Source organism: Adelges cooleyi, unplaced genomic scaffold, assembly GCF_023614345.1.
Source record: "Adelges cooleyi isolate 19-005CV unplaced genomic scaffold, UGA_ACOO_1.1 ACOO_flye_CR_arks_rails_tigmint_CR_PRNA_21, whole genome shotgun sequence".
NCBI lineage: Eukaryota > Metazoa > Arthropoda > Insecta > Hemiptera > Adelgidae > Adelges > Adelges cooleyi.
This window is the reverse complement of record NW_026095871.1, coordinates 9,988,904-10,009,680: the sequence shown is the minus strand read 5'-3', so window position 1 is coordinate 10,009,680 and position 20,777 is coordinate 9,988,904. Positions and strand designations below refer to the sequence as shown.

At 31.1% G+C, this 20,777-nt stretch overlaps 1 protein-coding gene across 1 annotated transcript; it reads right to left on the bottom strand.

Moving 5' to 3' along the window:
* Positions 1-1,171: 1,171 nt before the first annotated feature.
* On the bottom strand, positions 1,172-19,442 carry LOC126834146 (serine/threonine-protein kinase SMG1). Its single transcript, XM_050565867.1, has 51 exons — positions 18,805-19,442; positions 17,414-17,532; positions 17,175-17,341; positions 17,035-17,116; positions 16,923-16,970; positions 16,642-16,767; positions 15,657-15,898; positions 15,408-15,565; positions 15,178-15,329; positions 14,932-15,110; positions 14,719-14,870; positions 14,489-14,636; positions 14,284-14,425; positions 13,988-14,215; positions 13,588-13,728; positions 13,378-13,514; positions 13,113-13,318; positions 12,866-13,053; positions 12,482-12,801; positions 12,261-12,396; positions 11,979-12,089; positions 11,699-11,907; positions 11,481-11,637; positions 11,266-11,406; positions 10,941-11,185; positions 10,604-10,866; positions 10,207-10,520; positions 9,942-10,124; positions 9,360-9,818; positions 9,063-9,290; positions 8,918-9,002; positions 8,131-8,673; positions 7,906-8,068; positions 7,672-7,825; positions 7,490-7,609; positions 7,117-7,385; positions 6,568-6,994; positions 5,993-6,497; positions 5,718-5,920; positions 5,464-5,649; positions 5,162-5,398; positions 4,799-5,087; positions 4,435-4,734; positions 3,951-4,108; positions 3,722-3,886; positions 3,490-3,640; positions 3,242-3,402; positions 2,999-3,161; positions 2,777-2,920; positions 2,180-2,286; positions 1,172-2,099 (listed from the first exon to the last, which is right to left on the bottom strand). Exons 1-51 carry the CDS (start codon positions 19,148-19,150, stop codon positions 2,022-2,024), a joined length of 10,335 nt encoding a protein of 3,444 aa, XP_050421824.1. The 5' UTR covers positions 19,151-19,442; the 3' UTR covers positions 1,172-2,021.
* Between the last annotated feature and the right edge of the window lie 1,335 nt (positions 19,443-20,777).

Genomic DNA, 20,777 nt, shown 5'->3' with positions numbered 1-20,777 from the left:
TTTTGAAATGTAGACGACAATCATATTTATTTACTTCATTTCATAGCCATAAAATCACTTTAAAAAAAAAAACGATACGATGCCAGGTGGTAAAAGTACAAAAGTCAATAACTACATGGTAGAAGCTACAATGTGCTAACAATTATTTGTTGAGTATTGGAGGGATATGATTAAGGATAATAATTATCCGTAATTTGTTGCCGTTGTTCTTGTAATTAATACATCATGGAAATATTTTTCGGATATCCGCTGATTCACTTTAAAAAGAAATGTTGATTCTTAATAAAAAAGATATAACGCGCGCTGTAATTGTTAAAAAAAATATAATACGCATTTTTTTGGATGGTTTTTTTCCGATTTTTAAGGGAAGGAGTGAACAAAGTACCTATCAGGTACAATTGTTGATTACTACACAAAAAATCGGTTTAATGGTTTAAGATTTCGTAAGTATGGGAACAAAAAACAAACAAAAATACTACTACTATAAGACTACTGTATTTTTATTGATGTAACCATTGGAAACTAAAACCCATATTGTATAAAAAACTCACTTTTTAATATTTAATATCCCCTTGTGGTGATTATTAGAACCAACGACTGACGAGTACTACAGACAACACAAACAAAAAATATGTTTGGTATCAAAAATATAATTTGTCATTTATTTTGTATACAATAAACCGTTGGCGGGCAGAAAAAAATTATTTTGAAAACATTTTTACGATATTATTGAAAAATCGATTTTATGCCTTGCTGTCTGTGTTGCCATTAATTAACACTACACTTCGTATTAGTGCATTGTGCTTGCAATAATGTATTTCAAATAGTATTTTTTAAGTTAGACTGGATACAATTAGGGTTAATTGCCAGTATATAGTAATTTGTTGCCACGTTAGGCTTATCCCCGCCAAATTTTGAATTGAGTTCTTAAAACATGGGTGCCATCAGTTAATTTGTTCAGTCGTCCAACGTTTGTCTTAAAGTAAAATAGTAATATATTTTGACATTCAGACGCAGTTTTTAGGAAAAAAGTGGATTCTATAAAAATTTTTGATAAACAAAACTTCAGTTATATAAGATAATGTATTTTCTTTTTAAATTTTTTATTTGACCTTAAATTTCACAATACTGTTTCATATTAAAAATTAAAAAAAGATACAATGTATTTAAAAAAGAAAACTAATGACAGATGAAGATTTAATAAGATTAAATTACAGAATTAGTTACAATTGTTATTTGTTTCCATCATTTGCAATTTTGTCTTTTTTTTCATACATTTAGTGTTTCGAGTAAAACACAATACTCATATACATACAGACTAGAATTACTAGTGTTATTTATATATATTAAATGAACATTAACATATCAGAAACTCGTTTGGAAAAAATAAATACATTAACATTGCTTTTGTTTTACTGGTTTTAGTATAATTTCTACAACAAATAAATTGAAAATTAAACAAATAAATGTCACCTTAAAATTGTTTTTTGACGCGAAATTTGTGATGTAAAAAATTACATGTACTATAATAAATAATGATCTATACTTAAATGAATAGAATAAAAGAAAAGCATGCTGTGAAAAAAAATGGTATTTTAGATACTCAACATGGGCCTAAATTTTATAAATTAAGAATTATCAAATAGCTAAAAGGCTAAAGGAAAAAATAAAAATAAATTAACGATCAACACCCCACAATAATAATGCACTTTTTACGACATATATATTCAATGACTTTGCCTTTAAATGCAGACAACGTTTAAAACATCCACTTAAGATATGCACGACATTTTTTGCTTAGCTGTTTCGGTCTCAACAGCACAAAAGTTGAGCATTATTTTGGAAATAAAATTTTTTTTTTATAGTTATTTATGAACGACAATCGCACTGCGCTGACCCAACGCTGTAGTTTTGCTCACGATACTCATTAGGTATTGCATGATCAAATGATTTGTCGTAATAATAATATTAAATGTTTCAATCCCCAGTCGGCACTACCAAGTGCCTATGATTTTCATTATTCACACCCACGGCGTCCAGCCTTCGTACAGCAGCGCCAAGTTATCATTGCTGGTAGCCTCGTTTATCACCCAATTGACCTGTTTGGACAAATGATGCTGTTAGATTTCCAAAAATTTAAAACAAAACAAATATCAGTAATATTTTCTAGTTATATTACCTGTTCAGTGACTGTCGATCTACGACCTAAATCCGGATCCCTTCCTTCCAACTTCATTCTGACTCGACGCCAAACACTCACGGCATAAGCGTTACATTTTTGAACGGCTAAATCAAAAACAGAGGGCCACATATTATAGACAGAACTTGATCTCAATGTGTTTGCAGTTATTATTTTATTTTTTGCTCTTTGTTTTACACAACATTTTATACAAATTATGTTAAAATAACTACTTATTTTTTTTTTTACGTTTTTATTAAAACATATTAATTAAAGAAATTAACTAATTAAAAATTACAAATAAAATTATTCGAATAATCAATTATTTTTTTAACCGAATAAATTTTATTTAAATTCAAAAATATATTATAATTTTGAACCATTCGTACTTTTACAAATTTACTATCACAAAATTAAAAAAAAAATCTGAAAGCGTTTTTTCAAAAAAAAATAGTTGACAATTATGGTTGTTAATTTAAAAAAAAATATAATGAAATTTGTTTTATTAGTCTTTTCTATACTTTTTTTTAGTACATTATTAATGATTATTAGGTCATCAATTCTGGGCTCCGATTGTAAAGAATTATTTATGCATACCTTTTCCTGTATGTGGATCTCTCGGTAGTCCTTTTCTTGGCGACAAGCAAATACTATCTTGGCGGACTAGCGGCGGACGCTTATTTTGTTTAACGAGTAAGCCTTTTTCACCCAAGATGGTCAACAAATCATCATATATAAGAGCTGACGACAAAAAATAAAAAATAAATTATACCTAGAATGTGGTGTCTTAATAATATTAGCAGCAGTATTATGACTTACGTGTTTTCTTTAGTAACGTCTGAACAGTTTCTAGTAAAATCTGCATTGGTTGCATAGTCAGTTCATTGGGAGTGGTCAATTGGTCGACAAAAGACATCATTTGCTCTAAATAAGCACAATACTTGGCCAAGTAGTTTATACTCGCTGTGCCCACATTGTCAATCTATGTAAGTAACAAAGTCACAGAAATGATAGTTAAAATGAATTAATCCAAAAAACTATTGTTTAAACAAGTGAACTCACTTTTGATAATGATTTCAATAACACTCTAACATCGGATATGATTTTGTTATGCAAATTCAACGTGGATTTGAGTATATTTGTTTGGTCGTTGATTGATTTTTGGATTAAATTAATTTCCGATTTTAACGGCTCTTGGGCAGCTATCAGTTGTTGGACGTTGTCTATAACAGCAACATAACAACACAATAGTTAATACCATAACTATAAAAAAAAAAATCCCCTAAACAAAATATAACATTCTAAATTACCTGAAATAACACTGACAGCATTGTTCAACCAGGACCACTCGATTGGTCCTTGTGGGATTGGAACTATTTTGATAAGAGTTTCTTCTTCAGGCGTTATTGTTATTCCAATATTAGAAACCATGTAACACGCTTTTTGATAATCTTCCACCAACTATACAAATAATAATAATAAACTGTTGCTTATCTACTATCAAAGTAAATGGTTTTTTTTCTTTTGGAAAATAATTGTTACTTGTAAAAACGAAATGTCAGCAGAGATAGCTTCCGAAGTGCGTGTAAGCAACGATTCGGTTTGAAGCAACGAGTTAATCACAGTTAGTATAGTTGAACATAAACTTTGGTTGCCATCGATGATCATTTTTTCGTGTTTCATTCTATCTTCAAAATTACTTGTTATCTAATAACAAGAAATTGTGTAACGACAAAGAGGTAACAACTTAAGAAGTGAAATATATACTTACTTCAGCAACAGAAGGATTTGCACCAGAAGCCCATTTTAGCCGCTGCTCAACAGTGGTCATCAGTGAACTTCTATGCTCCATTTGCTCCATGATTTGTGACTGAATAACGGCCAGTGGCGATAGAATATTGTTTAATTCCGTAAGAATTGCTGTTCGATCTGTATGACACGCGTCAAAGACAATAAATTTATTATACGCTAAGAGAGTAATTTTAACTGCAATGGCTACAATTTTAACTAGAGGCTTGTTAGACTTTTGTACCAAGTGCAAGTTTTAAGAGTTAAAATCTTACAATCAGAACTTTTCCAGAAAAAATACAAAAGCCAAAAGGGGGAAATGATTTTGTGTGGAATACCCCATTTAAATTAAGCAGAACTATAGTCTTAGCTTTTTCAAGACTAACTTTAATGAAGAAATACTATCAAAATTGGTCTGACTGACCCCATTTGTATAAATTTTATCGTAAAACCAGCGAGAAACTCACCCGGTATAAATATTTTGTCTATAAGTCCCGTAGAGGGAATTGCGTGTAACCAACAGTGAGCAGCATATTGTAATGCTAATCGTTGAGCGCTGTTATCAGACTGATGAACTCTTATTCTCAGATGATTGCGCAACTCGGACTTTCTCCATGCGTCTTCTAATTTAGTCAATACCGACGACAGGTCCAGCGATTGATTGCGATTAAATTTTCCGACTTTAATTCCTTCTTCTATACATTTTTTACACAGTTCTTCCAAAGGCACTTTACTGTCGGCGCCAATATCTCTTTTTTCCAACTCAGCTGTAATAACGGAGAAAAAAATTATTAAAAAAATGTCAGTAATGTAACAGCCTTACAATCTTACCGTTAATGTTGAACCCAGTGTGTTGCAACAAGAAACCAATAGTCAAAGCTACCGTGTGCGAAAACAATCCCAACAGCCGTTTTGTTAAATAATCGGCGGCGAAACATCGTACGGGTTTCGATATGACCTCTTCGTTATTTTGAGAATAACTTATTCCTTGAGAATTCCTCCCTCCGAAATTGATAGCTATTTCAGCACACATATTAAACACCTCTTTCATGGTTAGAAGTGCTTTCAAGAACATTATATCATCTAATATACTACAAGGTCCGTCATCCATTACAGCTCCCTTTAAAAATAAATTGATGACAAGTTTAAAGAATACCATTTACTTACAATCATATTTTTTACTAATACTCATACAAGTAAGGATTTCGCTTCTCTAATTTGATCAACCGTCTTCCAGGAAGTGGGAATCTTAAGTTTGGAGTGTGCTTTGATAAAATTGTCATTAGCTAAAGTGACGTCTTCGAATAAGCCGTAAAAGCCGACCAAAAGCTTTTCTCCTTGAGTCAGAACGGATTTGTCTTGTTTTTTGATAAGATCGTAAAATTGATTTCGAACATCTCGCACAACTGTTTGACAACCTTCATTTGGAGACTAAGAGAAACAAAAACCAAGTTTTACAAAACAATATTTGTGATTAGTTATAACAAACCAATTACCTTCATTCCCATAATAACGTGTCTGAGATGCACGTTGAGTTGTTCTATCAAGTCATTGACATCTATTGTGCAATTATTGATAATATTGTTCAACTCAGTAATGATCGTTATAGTACTAGGTTCTTCAACACATAATTTTTTTATAGTTTCCGGCATAATGATATCGACAAAGTTGAAGTTTATTTTCTTCATAAAAGTGTTTCAAAATTAGTATAAGAAAATATTTCTTGTTGTATTTAATTAAAGTAACTTACTTGTAAACTACAATAAAGACTTTGGACCGTACGTAAACAATTGAAAGCCAAAGACAAATCTGTGTCGACTTGAACGTTTTTGTTATTACTGTCGGAAAGTACTGAAGACACCATTCTAACAGCGATAGTCGTAGTCATGTACATATCGACCAAAATCCATTCTCCGTCTTTGGAAGTCATGTCCAATATTCGAGTTCCCGCATCTAAAACAAATATAGACATTGGGATTATGATTGAAGTCTATGATATAATTTACGTAAGTTGACAATATTTACTTGACGCGGACGTTTCCATCATTAAAAACTTTTTATTAATCGCGCAAAGGTTTGTGGCAATAACAATTTCTAAACCGTTATTAGAGTTCTCGTTAAATTTCACCAGAGGGTTTTCATCGTTTAACAGTGCACACATTCTCTCGACTTCGGTTTCAACTGATCTAAACTGTTCGATAAGTTTAGCTGTACGCTGGCTAGCATCCGATGCCGTTTGCTGCAACTTCATATTATAGGCCACTGTCTGGGGCGTCGGTGGTTCAGCATTTGGAATACCCAGGTACAAAATTTTATGTTCTTCTTTGACTTGTTCACACATTGCGATCGTTGGACAATCCACAAGTAGCCGCAACCATTGACGATAGTAGGTCAGACGGTGATTTCGCACGTGAGATTTTGGAAACAAGTTGGCCAAGCACTGTACATCATAGAGCATACGTAAACAAAGAGTGAGGAATTTATTTTGTTGTCGACACAAAAGCGTAATATCGTCATTGGATTGCATACACTGTAAAAAATTCATACATTTTTAAATATATCTAATTAATGATTATTTTCTGAAAAAATAAAAAAATTACTTGTTCAATTAAACTTGTTTGACCGGCATTCTGTAAAAATTCTTTTACGTCTTCTTGTAAAAGATAATTGAATACGTGACGCGATTTTGAATCTTCTTTTTCGATAATTTTACGAATTTGGCTAACAGCAATATAATGCATGGCCATTTCATATTGTGACAACCTTGAATCGCAATCTTCTATTTTCTGTCTCAACGACATGGTTGAACCAATCATCATATTTTGCGTTTGCTGCAATGTAAAATAACGTTCCGGAAGTTTATACAACGGATGTTGGCCGACTGGAGACGCTTCAGCTTCTTTAACCAACGCCATCAGTTGATGGCTCTCGGCCAACCCTTCTTCCATCTTTTGCAATTTTGCGCGTACCATCAAATAATTATTAATACTTTCATTTATACTCGACAAAGACGCTAACATATTTTCTCTAGAAAACAAATATAAACTTTAAGTTAAGTAAATTATTTAATAAAATTTATAATAATTGTTAATTATTGTTAAAATATTGGTAAAAACAACATAGCTTTAGTAATTATACAAATTAATTACCTATTATCCAACCAGTCGTGTTTAGCTTCTGTAATGCGGACGTTGAGCATTGCCAGAGTTATTTCTTTTTCCAATTGTCTCCTGTTCATTCTATTTTCTTTGACTAAGGTACGACCGCCGCCATAAACAGCGCCTGTGTAGCCCGTTTCATTACCAGGTGTCCAATCAATAAGCGGATCATATACAAACGCTTCTAACAACGTCAATAGGGTTTCTTTGTTTTTTCTTAATACTTTCATCACTTGCTCACATGTCAAACGAAATTTCCCCTAAGAAAATTAAATTGGAAAAAATAAAAACTCATGTATTACAGAATTTAAAACAAAATTAATAATGACAAATCATTTTTTTTTCTAAATATACAGTATTTTACCTCGACTCCCGTAACGCCTAACGCTTCTTTCAAGTTTTGAGTCAATCGAAAAGGTACTTTCTCAGGAACGCGTAACGTTTTACCTTTTTCAAAACACACATTGTAATCGATGTGGACCACCTTGAGCAAAATAAAAAACAAATTTTAGTGACTTATTTTCAAACATTCAATAAAGTACTGACTTCACCACTTTGTAGATTAACAAGCACGTTATCCAAATGACGATCGCCCAATCCAATAATGTAACCAATTATCGACATCACAGCCAATGATGTTGCATAGAGTGATGTCGATTGCCACCATGACCCCGAATCAACACTTTGTGTCCATAATTCGCTTTAAAAAATAATTAACACAATTTGTTTAATATAATATGCTTAAATACATTATATTTATATATATATAATGAAACATACTTGGAAAGTAAATTTTTGGGCGTTTCATTCATCAGAGATATTAAGACTTCTTTGAGGATATTTAACGGCCATTCTTTTCTGCTGTCCATATTAGATATACCGTTTTCTTTTAATAGTGGTGCCAATTTTGAGTTGAATAATTCTGAAGGACGCATTATCACTCCTGTAACAATTTAAATTAAAATTTAACATAATCATAATGTGTCACCAAGTATATATTCTCACCGTCGTTATTGGAAGCCTGTCTTTGTTGCCATCGTTTGTACAACATAAATATGGGTACAACACCGTCGACCCAAGATATCAAACCCGATCTCGGTCCTAATGGTATGACCGGATAATGGTGGGCTCGATATTTTTCGCAAGACCCACTGAGTAGCGTGTTTGTGATGCACAACAATTGCATTATACGTTCATCCAAATGAAGATCTTCCAAGCCTTTAAACAAGTAAGTGTACACTTTTCCGTCAGACCCGTAGAATATAAGTTTCTTCGGTTTGGTGAACGTAGGCAAAATGGCCACACTGTTGTTAATGGAAGCAACGGTGACGACTCGCTCCACTCCCGGCATAGCTATTTTGGTGTCTTTGAGATTGGCTAGAACTGGACTGATAGTGTCCATCTTTAACGAATATGACCCTCGCTTGCTTATACGAGCCTGAAGATTACTTTGTAAATTTTTAATTGACTTCCATACGTCTTGTACATTAATATTTGACGAATCCGCGGGTCTACGTAGTTTATCCAACATGTGTGTAATATAAGAACCTAAAATTCAATTTAGAAATTAATAACCTTACATAAAGTTAGTTTCAAATACTGATACCCCTTACAATAACTAAAACATTTAAACTTCTTAACCAAGACTTGGACGTTTGCTTTTTCTGGCAAAGACTAATATGTTTATCTACACAAACCAAGTGTGTTTTTGTCATAACATGTAACGTGTAAGTTTTGGTAAGGACACTTAAATAATTTTGTTTTAGTAAGAGGCGTCAAAAATATTACTCACCAAACTTGTCTTGAAACCATTCTTCATGTGGCGTTTCAGCTTTGATAGATGTGATTGCGTGCAATTGTTCAAATATAAAGAGAATCTACAAAAACGATGTCAAATATGTACAGATATAAAATTTGTATACAAATATTATATTTACTGGTCTGAGTAATATTGTGTATTTTTCAATAGCGATGTGTTCTTTTTCAGAGTCTGAAAGATGGGGATGATTTTCAGTCTTGCACAACTCGGTTTCTAGTTGACTAATACGCCTGCCTATGTCAGCCTGCCTTTGTGTCAATGTTCCCAGCCATAGTTCGTCCCACAGTAATGTGATTCTACGCAATTCCGACACCAAAACTCGTACTTCAGTGATCATTTCTCCGGCCTACACACAACAATCGCATAATGATTAAAAAAAATGTTTAAAAAAACCAACCGTTAACTGATTTAAAACCTGTTTTGATAATGTGTTGACCATGGAATGAAAACAATCTTCTAAAACAATAGCTTGTTCGTCTTGCCCAATTTTCAAGTCCTCGTCATCGTCTTCATCGATTTTCATTCTGTCCAAATCTTCGCCAACCGAATTAGTTTCATCTCCTATTTCTTTGCACGTTTTTAGAATACTCGATGACGGCATTTCATTTATAGTCCTAAGACCGGTATCAGAGCCCACTACTGCTGGAAATGTAATCAAATGTGGTACATCGATAGCGAGTCTACAAAGCAGTTCAGACACGGTGCGCCTAACGTAAGGTTCTGGATGCGATAGTCTCGAAAATAGTTGAGGTATAATAGATCGCCACGGTTTTGTTGGAGTGTTGCTCAATCCTTCTTCCAACGAGCCTTGCAGTTCAAGAGCGTGTTTGACCGTGAGACGTAATAGTCTTAGAGTGGCTGCAATTGATTCTTCCTAAACACACACAAGAATAGAATGAAAATGAAAATATTGTAACATATTATATATATTTTTTTTTAAATCAAACTATTTTTCATTTTTTTATGACTTTCAATATATTATTATTAAATTGATTACTTGATGGTTGTCACATAGTTGCAGAAATTTAAAGTAAGCCTGAGCAGATAGTTGATAATAGCCGTAAATTCGTGAATGTGATTTCCTCCACCAGTCAATGAGTCCAGCTAACTCATCTTCCTCAAAAGAAAGAACATTTTGTAGTTGATATTCTATCATTTCAGTGGTATAAATATTTTCACTCTACAAATAATAAATAATCACACAATAACATTTTAGTATAAGTATAAAATAATAATTAATTATACAACACAAATAATCATACTCCTATATCGTCATCATCTTGTTGTGGCGGAGACGATGTTAAAACATTGAGAATTTCGTACACTTTTTCTCGATCTTCTATTGTAGCACTCGAAGGAATATAAGCATCTACTTTAGCCATTTCTGAATCATTTAATAAAAAGGTGTTACGCTTGTACGCTTCGTCCACAACTTTGCGTCCCAACTTGTAACACCAGCCCGCCAATTCGTTCCACGCTTTTGCCATGGTTGGACAATATGACACAGATATTCTCAATAGTTGACCGATCATCAAAGTATGTTTGTCCAAATTGTTTACTAACGTATCATCACATTCTAGAATTGGATAATATTACGATGTTAGGACTTTGTGTCAGTCGTCACATAATTAAATTTAATGTTAAAATTTTTTAACTTACTTATAACTTCACGAATGAGTTGACCAGTTTTTGATAAATTATCGTTAGAAAAATTTAACAAAATGTTTGATTTATCTAGCGAAGACGTAATCAAGGATTTATCTGAAAAACTATGATTTCCCAAATTTAACCATTTCCCTAATGTTATCAACATTCGTGCACTCTGTTCTTTGAGACAACTATTATCATCTATTTGCGCTTGTTCTAATAATTTAAATCCAGATTTCATACACATTTCTATTCCCAAATCTTGAGAAACACACCTGTAAATAAAAAACAACATGTATATAAAAAAAATTGACCTTTAATTTTGTAATAAATGTACAAGTGTATTTACCGATGAACTAATTTGGAAAACTGTCGTACGACTATAGCATGATTTTGAGGCCATGATGTCGCCTTGGCGTCATCTACGAGATGTTCGCCGATTCTTTGCAGAAGTGTGGAAACAGACTCTGATTTATTATCCGACATAGTATTGGATAAATCTATGAAATCGTAAGCTTTGGTTGATCGTAAATATTGAAGCATTCCTCGAGTCGCTAAATTGACATTACCCTCTTTCCGTGCTATGACTGCCAGCTAAAAATAAAAATAAATACAATTTTAAAAAGATTGTATGGTTGATTTTTTAATAAATATAATAACCAACACAAATTTACCTTTAAATACAAGTTTGAGACATCACATTTAGAATCTATTTTTTTGTGATTGCTGTATGATTTATTTTCAAGGATTTTTGTCCAAAACAAAGTCTGGCTTATTAAATTAGATCCTACTGATTTTATATTGATTTCGTTGATCTGAAAAATCAAGTAGATAAAATTAAATTTCAAAATTAAAATCATATTTTGAATTGCAGCTTATTTTTATATACCAAATCTAACTGAATGGGTATGTCTTCCAATAAAGAATTTATAGCATAGGAAAGTACAGATACTTCTTGTGAATACTCTAAAAGGCTGTCTGTTAAGCTTTCTTGAAAAATATTACGTATAACCTCGTGACAGTCTTCTACAATGGGCTTATATTTTCTGGGGAAAAAAATTAAAATTTTAATCTGTAATACAAAAATTGTTTTCTTAGAATACATACTCGTCTAATTTTCCATTTGAAAAGTTTGCTTTCAATGTTATATACACCAATTTACTTTTGATTTCATTAATTAGATCGTAACAATTCCAATTGGTTTTGATAATTTTCGATGTGCTATTTAAGTCCCAATTAACTAAATTGTTAATAAAATCACAATTGCCTTCCTCCAAATCATTAATGACTTGTAAGCTGGTTGCCGATATGTGTCTCTAGAAATGTATGCACCAGATTATAACTAACTGATAATCACTTGGAATAGTTCAAATAAAACGTAAATTACATTTTGCCAAAAGAACTTGTCTTTGCAATTTAATGATAAAATATTTTCTTCGTTCTGAGTCCAATCGATTAAAGGTTTCCAATCACAAATTGACAGGTAACATTCTTTCAACTGAAAATTTAATTCAAGAGTAAGATATTTTTAAGCATTTATAAATTAAATAAGAACAATAATTAATCTTCATTAATTAGTTTATTTTTTTTTTCTCTTTGTAATGTGTATTATCGTATTATCATAAACGACAGATTTACAATTTAAATGATAATATTAAATGACATTTACCTGTTCTGCGATAAATTTCTGTAACACTTCCATAGGACCATTAATATCGTGAATTGGGACGTTTTTAAGATTTATAATTATTTTGTCAGAACTGTCTGTGAGCATATGAACATACGATTCCGCAGCTTCTTCGAACCTAATTAATTATATTGTTGTCATAAGTATATAACATATTATTAATGGAATATTCAACTTTTTTTTAGATAATTTCAAAAACTTACTTTCCACTAGCTTGGTTAGCCAATATGTTTAAAAATGGAAGTTTTAAAAAAACTTCTTCTTTACACCACACGTACAACCCATAGATACAATCTGATTCACGAAGTCTACAATAAGCCCATGCCAGTTGAACTATGGCCAAGATAAATTCTTTGAGAGGAAGTTCATTCTGTTTGGCTAAATGTTGAATAAGATGGTGACCATGACGAATTGCGCACGAGCTGAGTCCTGAGTTTAACGACACTGCGAGCATTGCACTGCGTATGGTAGAATTCCATTCGTAACATGTGTTCCTATTGGTATGAAAGAAATGACGGACTGGCTATAATAAAAAAATAGTTGTTATGATATCGTCTTTTGGACAACAGTTTCTTCGAGGTAGTTACTTTTTGCGCAGCCGGCAACGCCGTAGCGGTTCCGTCGATAGCGTTAGACACACTTTTTTCTAAACACTCGATGAAGGCTACTAAATTTCTTGTGTGTTTTAAATTATTCAACTCGCCTTCTGTAGTTTTGACTCTAGTATTATCGTTCAATGTTATAATGGAATCACGGGCCCACGATTTAATGCCACCTGCAATGCATTTTTTACAATAATTTCTGTTAATTTTTAATAATAAATGTTTGACATACCTTCAATAACACGAAAAGTAGAATTTGGTTTTCCAAATGGGGTGCGAAGACGATTGGTAACGCAAAAACTAGCGGCTTCCCAATTTACCCAAAAATACAACAGAATACGACACTGTTGAGCGTGTGACAAAAACTCCATTTCGCCAGTTTCATTCTCCACCGAACAACCATTCACCACATCCAACAACCAGTAGTTGTTGTAATTACTAAAAAAAAAATACAATTAATTTTGTTTTATAAAAAAAAACAAATAGCTTTCATTTACCTGGCATTACTATTTGGTTCGATCATTTCACACATGTAATTTTTAAAATATTCCGTATGTAGTGTCACGACAGTTTTACGTCTCATATGTGAAGTCATCATTTTCTTAATTTTTTTATTGAATTTACTTTTGTTTTTCTGTGAAAACAAAATAAATGAACAATAAATAATGAAGAACTATTATTACTTTACAATATTTTTTTAAACTTACCATGGACCATATCGATAAACTATGTACAACTGTGAACAGCGATATTTTATGGATTAATCCATAAAACTGTTTGTTGACTTCAGCGTCAATGAGATTAACACACGAAAGACACAAGTCCAAGATGTCCACAATTAGTACAGGCTACGAAAAATGTTACATATCAATAATAATAATAATAATAAAAATAAAAAATTATTTAATATTTGACAACAAATAATACACTCTATGCGTATACATATTTCAACAACAATGCTGTCATCTTCAGACTGAGTCTCCATCTATCGCTAGCTCTGAAGACTACAACATTTTTGCCAAAATATGTATACACATAGTGTATTATTACTATGGATAAGGGTTTAAATATTCTATACAATGTCTATTTAGTAGTTTTTTAAAATACCTTTGACTGACAAAATGTGGGATTTCCAAGTACAACATTTAATATTCGTGCGGTTCCTTCGTACAATACTAATTCATTGTACTTCAATGTTGCGTAAACCAAAGAATGTATGATAGCAATAACTTCGGGAGCCATCAAAATTATATTTAAATAACTCGCACTATCTGCTTGCACGAGTAGTTCATAAATCCACTTCAAAATCAATTGCTTACAGTCCGTGTTTACATTCTAAATACACATACGTAGTATACTAATTAAATCATGTGTTGGCAAAATTAATAGATTTTAATTATTACTATTTTTAAGCATTTTTCAAACATGTTGAGAATTTTGACCAGATTTCCACTTTTGTGGGAATTGATTTCTACGCTCGTTTGGGACTTCTCGTTTGATCTTACAGCTGTTATGAGTGAACTGTTAGCGATGAAATTGGAATGCCTGAAATTAATTAACGATTTGGAATAGAAAACAAAGCAAAACTGATGTCATAATATATCTCACTTCTTGCAATGGGAGTATAATAAATATATTAAAGAGTAACGAAGTGAATCGTTTATGTTTATGTTTGTTGGATCCAATTTTGTGGACAACAACTCAAAAATACTTGGCTGCAGCGCCCACATACCAATTATAGAATTACTGTCGTTGGCTAAAAAGAAAATTATATACAACTAAATTAAAGTAATGTACTGAGAGATATCAAAAGAATGAAAATAAAATAATATTTTTACCAATGACCGTCAGAGATTTTAGAGTAATGTGAAAAACAACAGACGCTTCTTCAATTGTGTAATCAATATCGTCAAACGGGTTATCGGAACAAAATGAAGGCAAGTTTTGGTCAAATGTCTGGCAGGCTTTTTCTAAATCTCCAGTGATGTATCTTAAAGTATTCGAATCGAGTTAAACACATAATAATTTAAGTAGATAAAAAACAAAATTACCTGTAAACTATGAGTACCAAGGAAACATTTTTCATGCTCAACAGACTTTGATACAGAGCAATATAGGCGTCATGTAATTTTACAGATGGAACAAATCTCAACTGTCGCAAACGCGAATCACGACACAAAATTAATTCGATAAATTCTTTCGACAAGTTTGTACTACCTTCTTTTATGACCTAAAAGTATTAAGTTTTATTATATTATTACGATGCAAACATATAATAAATTAAATTAAATGCTGACCTTTGAGATCATTCTGAACATTGATACAATAACGGTTAGACTAAACTCATTGGCACGTGACATTTGCAATTCAACAACTTTAAGCATCAAATCGTTAATAGATGGCATCTGACATTGAAGAATATCCAAAATCAACCAAACGCAATTGTTTGCTGTGAAATAAATAAAAGACTGGTTAAATATATATTTACATGTATAGTTAATTGTATGTAACAAATAAATTTCATTACCTGCTTCAACAATATTTTCGTTAGTTATTATGTTCATACATTTCAACAATGTTTTTATAACAACCATCAAGGCATTACTCATAAAAGACCAAGAAACTACAGATGAGTTTTTAGGACTTAAATGTTCTCCGACGCTTTCTGCCACCGTACAAAATACTCTATAAAACATTTAAAGTATGTGTGAATAACAAATTGGAGAGGGGGGACGATTTACCACAACTAAACAATTAATGAACATTAATCGCTTACCTGATGAAAGCTAGAATTTTATCTAATTTTCCATCAAATTCGTCTGTGTTCTTTTTTTCTTGTTCCAGTTCACTCGATATTGAGGACATATCGTCTAATAGTTGTTCCAGCAAACTCAGCGTAAAACTCATGTCAGCTGTCCAGTATGTTGATAGACGATAGATGCAGTTTGAAATGCATTTATTTGTTTGTATAGATTGAGACGTATCAATATGCCATCCAACTAGTATGTCCACTGTATCCTAAGGATTTCGGTCAGATGTTTAATAAAAGTCATACAAATGTAATTCAAGTGTTTGGTAAAAAATAGTTAAAAAAGAATACGTTCCTAAACAAACTATAAGAACGTACTTGCGAAAGCGTTCAGTTTTTTTATTGAACATCAATGATTTTTGTTCATTAATTTTTATGCTCATTTTCATACAGATAAAAATTAAAATTTTGACCAAATTTTTTTTACACAAAAAATTTGTGAAATATTAACCCAGTTGAGAAAAAAACAATTTTTAAAATGTAAAAAAGAAATTTCAACAATCACATAATTTCGTATAAAGGTTTAATCTTAATAGTAATTTTATATATGTGTTCTATAAATAATAAAAATACAGATTATCTATTTACCAAGTTTCAATTCTAAAATTCTATTGGCAAATGAACTAGCATTCATTGTTCTAAACAATGAACATACCTGCTTCAGATTTTTTTTTATTATTTATTATTATATTTTAAAAGCATGTAATTTGTATCACATAATGCATCCGTATTGTGAATATTATCAACTAATATTGTAACATTTGCAAATACACAAGAATGCTTCTTTAATTATTTTATCTACTATTCATAAAAAATGAACACGAACGCGTACGTTTTTAATGAATGCAAAAGGGTTAATTTTTTTAGTGTACTTTCCAAACACTATATAGTAAAAAAAAATTAAGCACTAAAACTCATGTCTAGTGTTTATATTATATATAAAAGAACTAACCTTGAAAAATGGCTCAAATGCTTGACAGTAGACATCAGAAAAATTTATAGCAACATCGGCAGTGATTGTAATTAATTCAGAAGAATCGATGGATTCTAAAGTCATATGCATGTTCTCCAGTATAAGCTCAAAAACGACAAAAAAAAACTAGTTAGTCAAAAAAAGCTTATGTTAAATAAAATTACAACACCAGAATTAATTTACAAAAAAGTTTGCCTATTTATTTTTCTAGTCGATCATTCAAAATTAAATAAAACATTATTGTAATTTATTATACATACCGGTGCTAAATTTTCCAAATATGATTTTTTTTTATCCAACAAAGACAACTGAAAACGTACATACAAAATTAACATAAAAAGATTATAACAGAGTATATGGTTAATAACTCACCTCATAAAATGCTAACATTATTAATGTTTTAATTTCTTTGTTGCGTTCAGAGTTATACTTAATAAACATTAACTCAATGTATCTAAAGAAAAAAAAAAATTAATTCTGTATATTTTAGAAAAACAAAAATGAATTCATACCTTTTGCAATCATACTGTAAGGCATGTCCGAATTTCCCTAAGCATTTTGCAATTGCACATTTACTGTTAGAAGAAACAGATGTTTGCAAACACCCATACAAATACTCAATTATAACATCGGTAGCTCGTCTAATGTATTTTCTATTTTCTTGCAATAAAAAAGCTTCCTAAAAAAAAAAAAATATTAGGAATGAGTAATTTGTTTATTATGAAAATGAAATTACAAAAATTAAAAATACCTGAAGTTGGTTGCATAGTGAGCTCAGCGTCCGAGTATCCTCTTCATTTACCATTTTTCTTAAAATCTTTGAAATTTTCGAGTCTTCAGACTGACTACCATTGTTGCCAGAGTAATTTTCTAAAAAAAGTACTATTTACTTAAAGTTTGTGTTTTAGGGGCATTATTTTCTACACTGAGGATGTTTTTAAGGAAATAAGCAAACACTAATGGCCAATCACATTCTCAATCTTCATTTAACACAATATTTTTGTCTTCAAGGTACACAATGGCTTTCATTAACTTTCTCTCAATATGTCGAACCATCCCTATTTTGGTCTCCTTTAATTTCTCTTTCCTTTTGCATACTGTCTTTAACCGCTCTGATGTCCTTTTATAACATGCTGAAACTACTTCAATGTATTCTCTATAATCTTCTTTACGATAAGGACAACACACCCAAATGTCCCCTTGTACTTTATACAAGGGGACATATGGGTGTATTGTCCCCTTGTATAAAGTAATTTCTTATTTTTTCTATTCTAGTCATTCAAAAAATCAAATATTTCAGGTATATATAAAATTTAAAACTTATACATTATTTATATATATATATATATATATTTTTTTTTTTTTATTTGAAAGGACATGATCTAAGTGTAAATAATATTATATATTTTTAAATTAAATTTAAAATCTATTGATACATAAAAAAGAAATTACTATTATCATCAAATTAAAATCAGATTTAATTATTTATAAATTATATTTTGTTTACCATAACACACTATCATATCATAAATAATTACACAATGTTTATACGCAAGACATAATTATTCATAAATAACTCATGAGAATTAATAATTTTACAATAATGTTATAAAAACTTTGAACCATATTTTATCATCATCTATAATTCAAGAAAATATAGCTCATTAGAAAGTAAGTAATAAAAATTGTTGATAATTTTTAAAGGTTTAATTAAAATTTAAAACCATTAGGATTTTATCAAAAATTTCAATGTGGATATTTTTATACAAAATGTATTTGATAAATTTAATTATTTTTGTTTTACTATTTCAAATAAGCAATCATCCAAAACTTTTTGTAATTCACGTACAAGTGCTTACAATATTATTGTCCATAAAGACTATTTCAGTTACAAGATACAAGATACAAAAATTCAATTGCCTGCCCTCTCCATAAAATACGATGTTGAGATATAAGATAACTGTATACAGTAGACAAAAATAGTATGTGCCTCATACATATATGTGTCTACACACTGTTGCTTGTAAACAACTTCTTGTCAAAATTACAAATATAAAATGTTACACAATAACATTGCACCATGTGGCATCATACATCTAAATTGAATTTTTTTAAATCTAAATAAAATTTAAAATAACTCACCATTTGAACGATAGTTTGAATAATACACAGATTTGTTTGATTCAAACAGTTCATCACGTTTCTTAGGACAATCGTCACTGTATCGACGAGACGTCAGTCCATGATCAGTGACATATGAACGGTTCTTCATCAGAAACCTATTACCCCTGTAATATGTTCCAGTGGTGGTTTTGTTATTGCGGCTGTCGTCTTTGCCGAATCCACCGTTTTTATAGGTGGCACGATCCGACATCACCATGTCTTTTTGTAGTAATTTATTCGGACCGGGATCTGGCCGCTTGTCGTTGATACCGTTTACGGACACTTTGTCCACGTCGGTTTTACCTTTGGACTTGATAGTAATCATTATAATATCGGTGGTCGCTTTTCATCGCCCATACAGGACAGTATGGTTGTTGTTGTTTACAACAAACAGTAAACTTGTTTTGGTCAAATACAAGGTAAAACTGTACCGCGCCGACCATCGGTTTCGTTCATGAAGTAAACGTCGTATACGGTATACTTACATTGAGAAGTTTCATTCATTACCAATTGAACCTGCGCGGACGGATCGTTTGAAATACATGAATCGAATTGAATGAATCGAGGGGGGTTGAAGTGAAAGAAAGTTCGCCAGCGGTTATCCCTGCGATGAATGAGCGATGGGTGAGCGGAGGGTTACAAAACGCATGCGCTATCAGTAACTATTGTGATGATACCAGCGTTAGATAAGCGATATTTTATTAACTCCTACCGCGGTACCCGCCGCAATGGAAAAATCCACAAGTACCACAACAATGTAATATTTTTATTATCAGTTGCCCCCATCTATTTATATTCAATTTTCAACAATATTCAAGTATTCTAATTCTATATTAAAAATTAAAATATGAATTATTACAATATTGTATAATATAGAGAAATATGCACCGAAAATATTTGTTCGCAAAAAAAACCCGCAAATGGGGAAAAAAGCTCTACTAATAAAACGTTATCGTTTGAAACATTAGGTTTATTTGCTTTGACAAAAAGTGTACACTTTTTCACAAGGACCGTAGAGTAGGTGTGAAAAAAGTGTACACTACTCTAATTAGTGTACACTTTTTTTCAAAACGAACAAAATTATTATGTATGTTAGAATAATTCTTGAATGTCTCATCATATGTTTAATAGTTTAAACTTGTTTTAAACGAGGAGCTGAGGAGTATTGTTCTTACAATGATGTATTTTATCTGGATGATATCTCTTAGGCCGCTGAATCGATTTCTTCATGTAGCAAATCTATAGATCAGAAATTGTACCAACAATTTTTAATTTTCACCACTTCCACTTTGAAATTGAAAGGCAATTTCAAACATTTATCAGCTTGAAATTAAAAATGTCGGTATAAAATACTATATTTTTGACATTACTACTACTAGACGTGATTGAAGTGTTTGATATAATTGGGATGTGGGAACACTATTTCATTTACCTACTTTCATTTTAAAATTGTATTTTTTAATTTGTTAAACAATTATGTAATATGAACGTGTTGTTTTGATTTAAAAATATTAGCGTAATTTAAATAAGTTAAGGTCATTGCTACATTTTAATTACTTGATACAATTGAGGAGATTTGTAGCCAAGACAAAATACATATTAAAACAATTTCAAAGAGCTTGCAGGGACAAGACCAACATTATTTTTTAATTTAAAATTGTATATATATATATATATATATATATATGAACTTAAAAGTCAATATATATATATATATATATATATATATATATATATAGACTTAAAAGTCAATCATTTTTAGATAATAGGTTATTTATTTTATAATTTTGCATTTTTAATATAAGAGATAAGAGTAGAGCTTAGACTGTCGCAATCGTTTCTACAGAAACATTTTTTTTTTATCTAAATAGTTTTTGCGCGAACCAAAAATATCTTGGAATTATTATTAAATCACTAAATTTAACACTAAATAGAGGAGAACTATCACCGCC

Bases quoted from the DNA above. Each gene is read 5' to 3' on its own strand.
- LOC126834146 (XM_050565867.1), bottom strand. From the start codon at position 19,150: ATGATTACTATCAAGTCCAAAGGTAAAACCGACGTGGACAAAGTGTCC. The intron at 7,386-7,489 runs GTAAAATACTGT...TAATTTTCTTAG, and splicing joins TAGGCGTTACGGGAGTCGAG to GGGAAATTTCGTTTGACATG. The intron at 5,650-5,717 runs GTAAGTTACTTT...ACTTTTATGAAG, and splicing joins GTCTTTATTGTAGTTTACAA to AAAATAAACTTCAACTTTGT.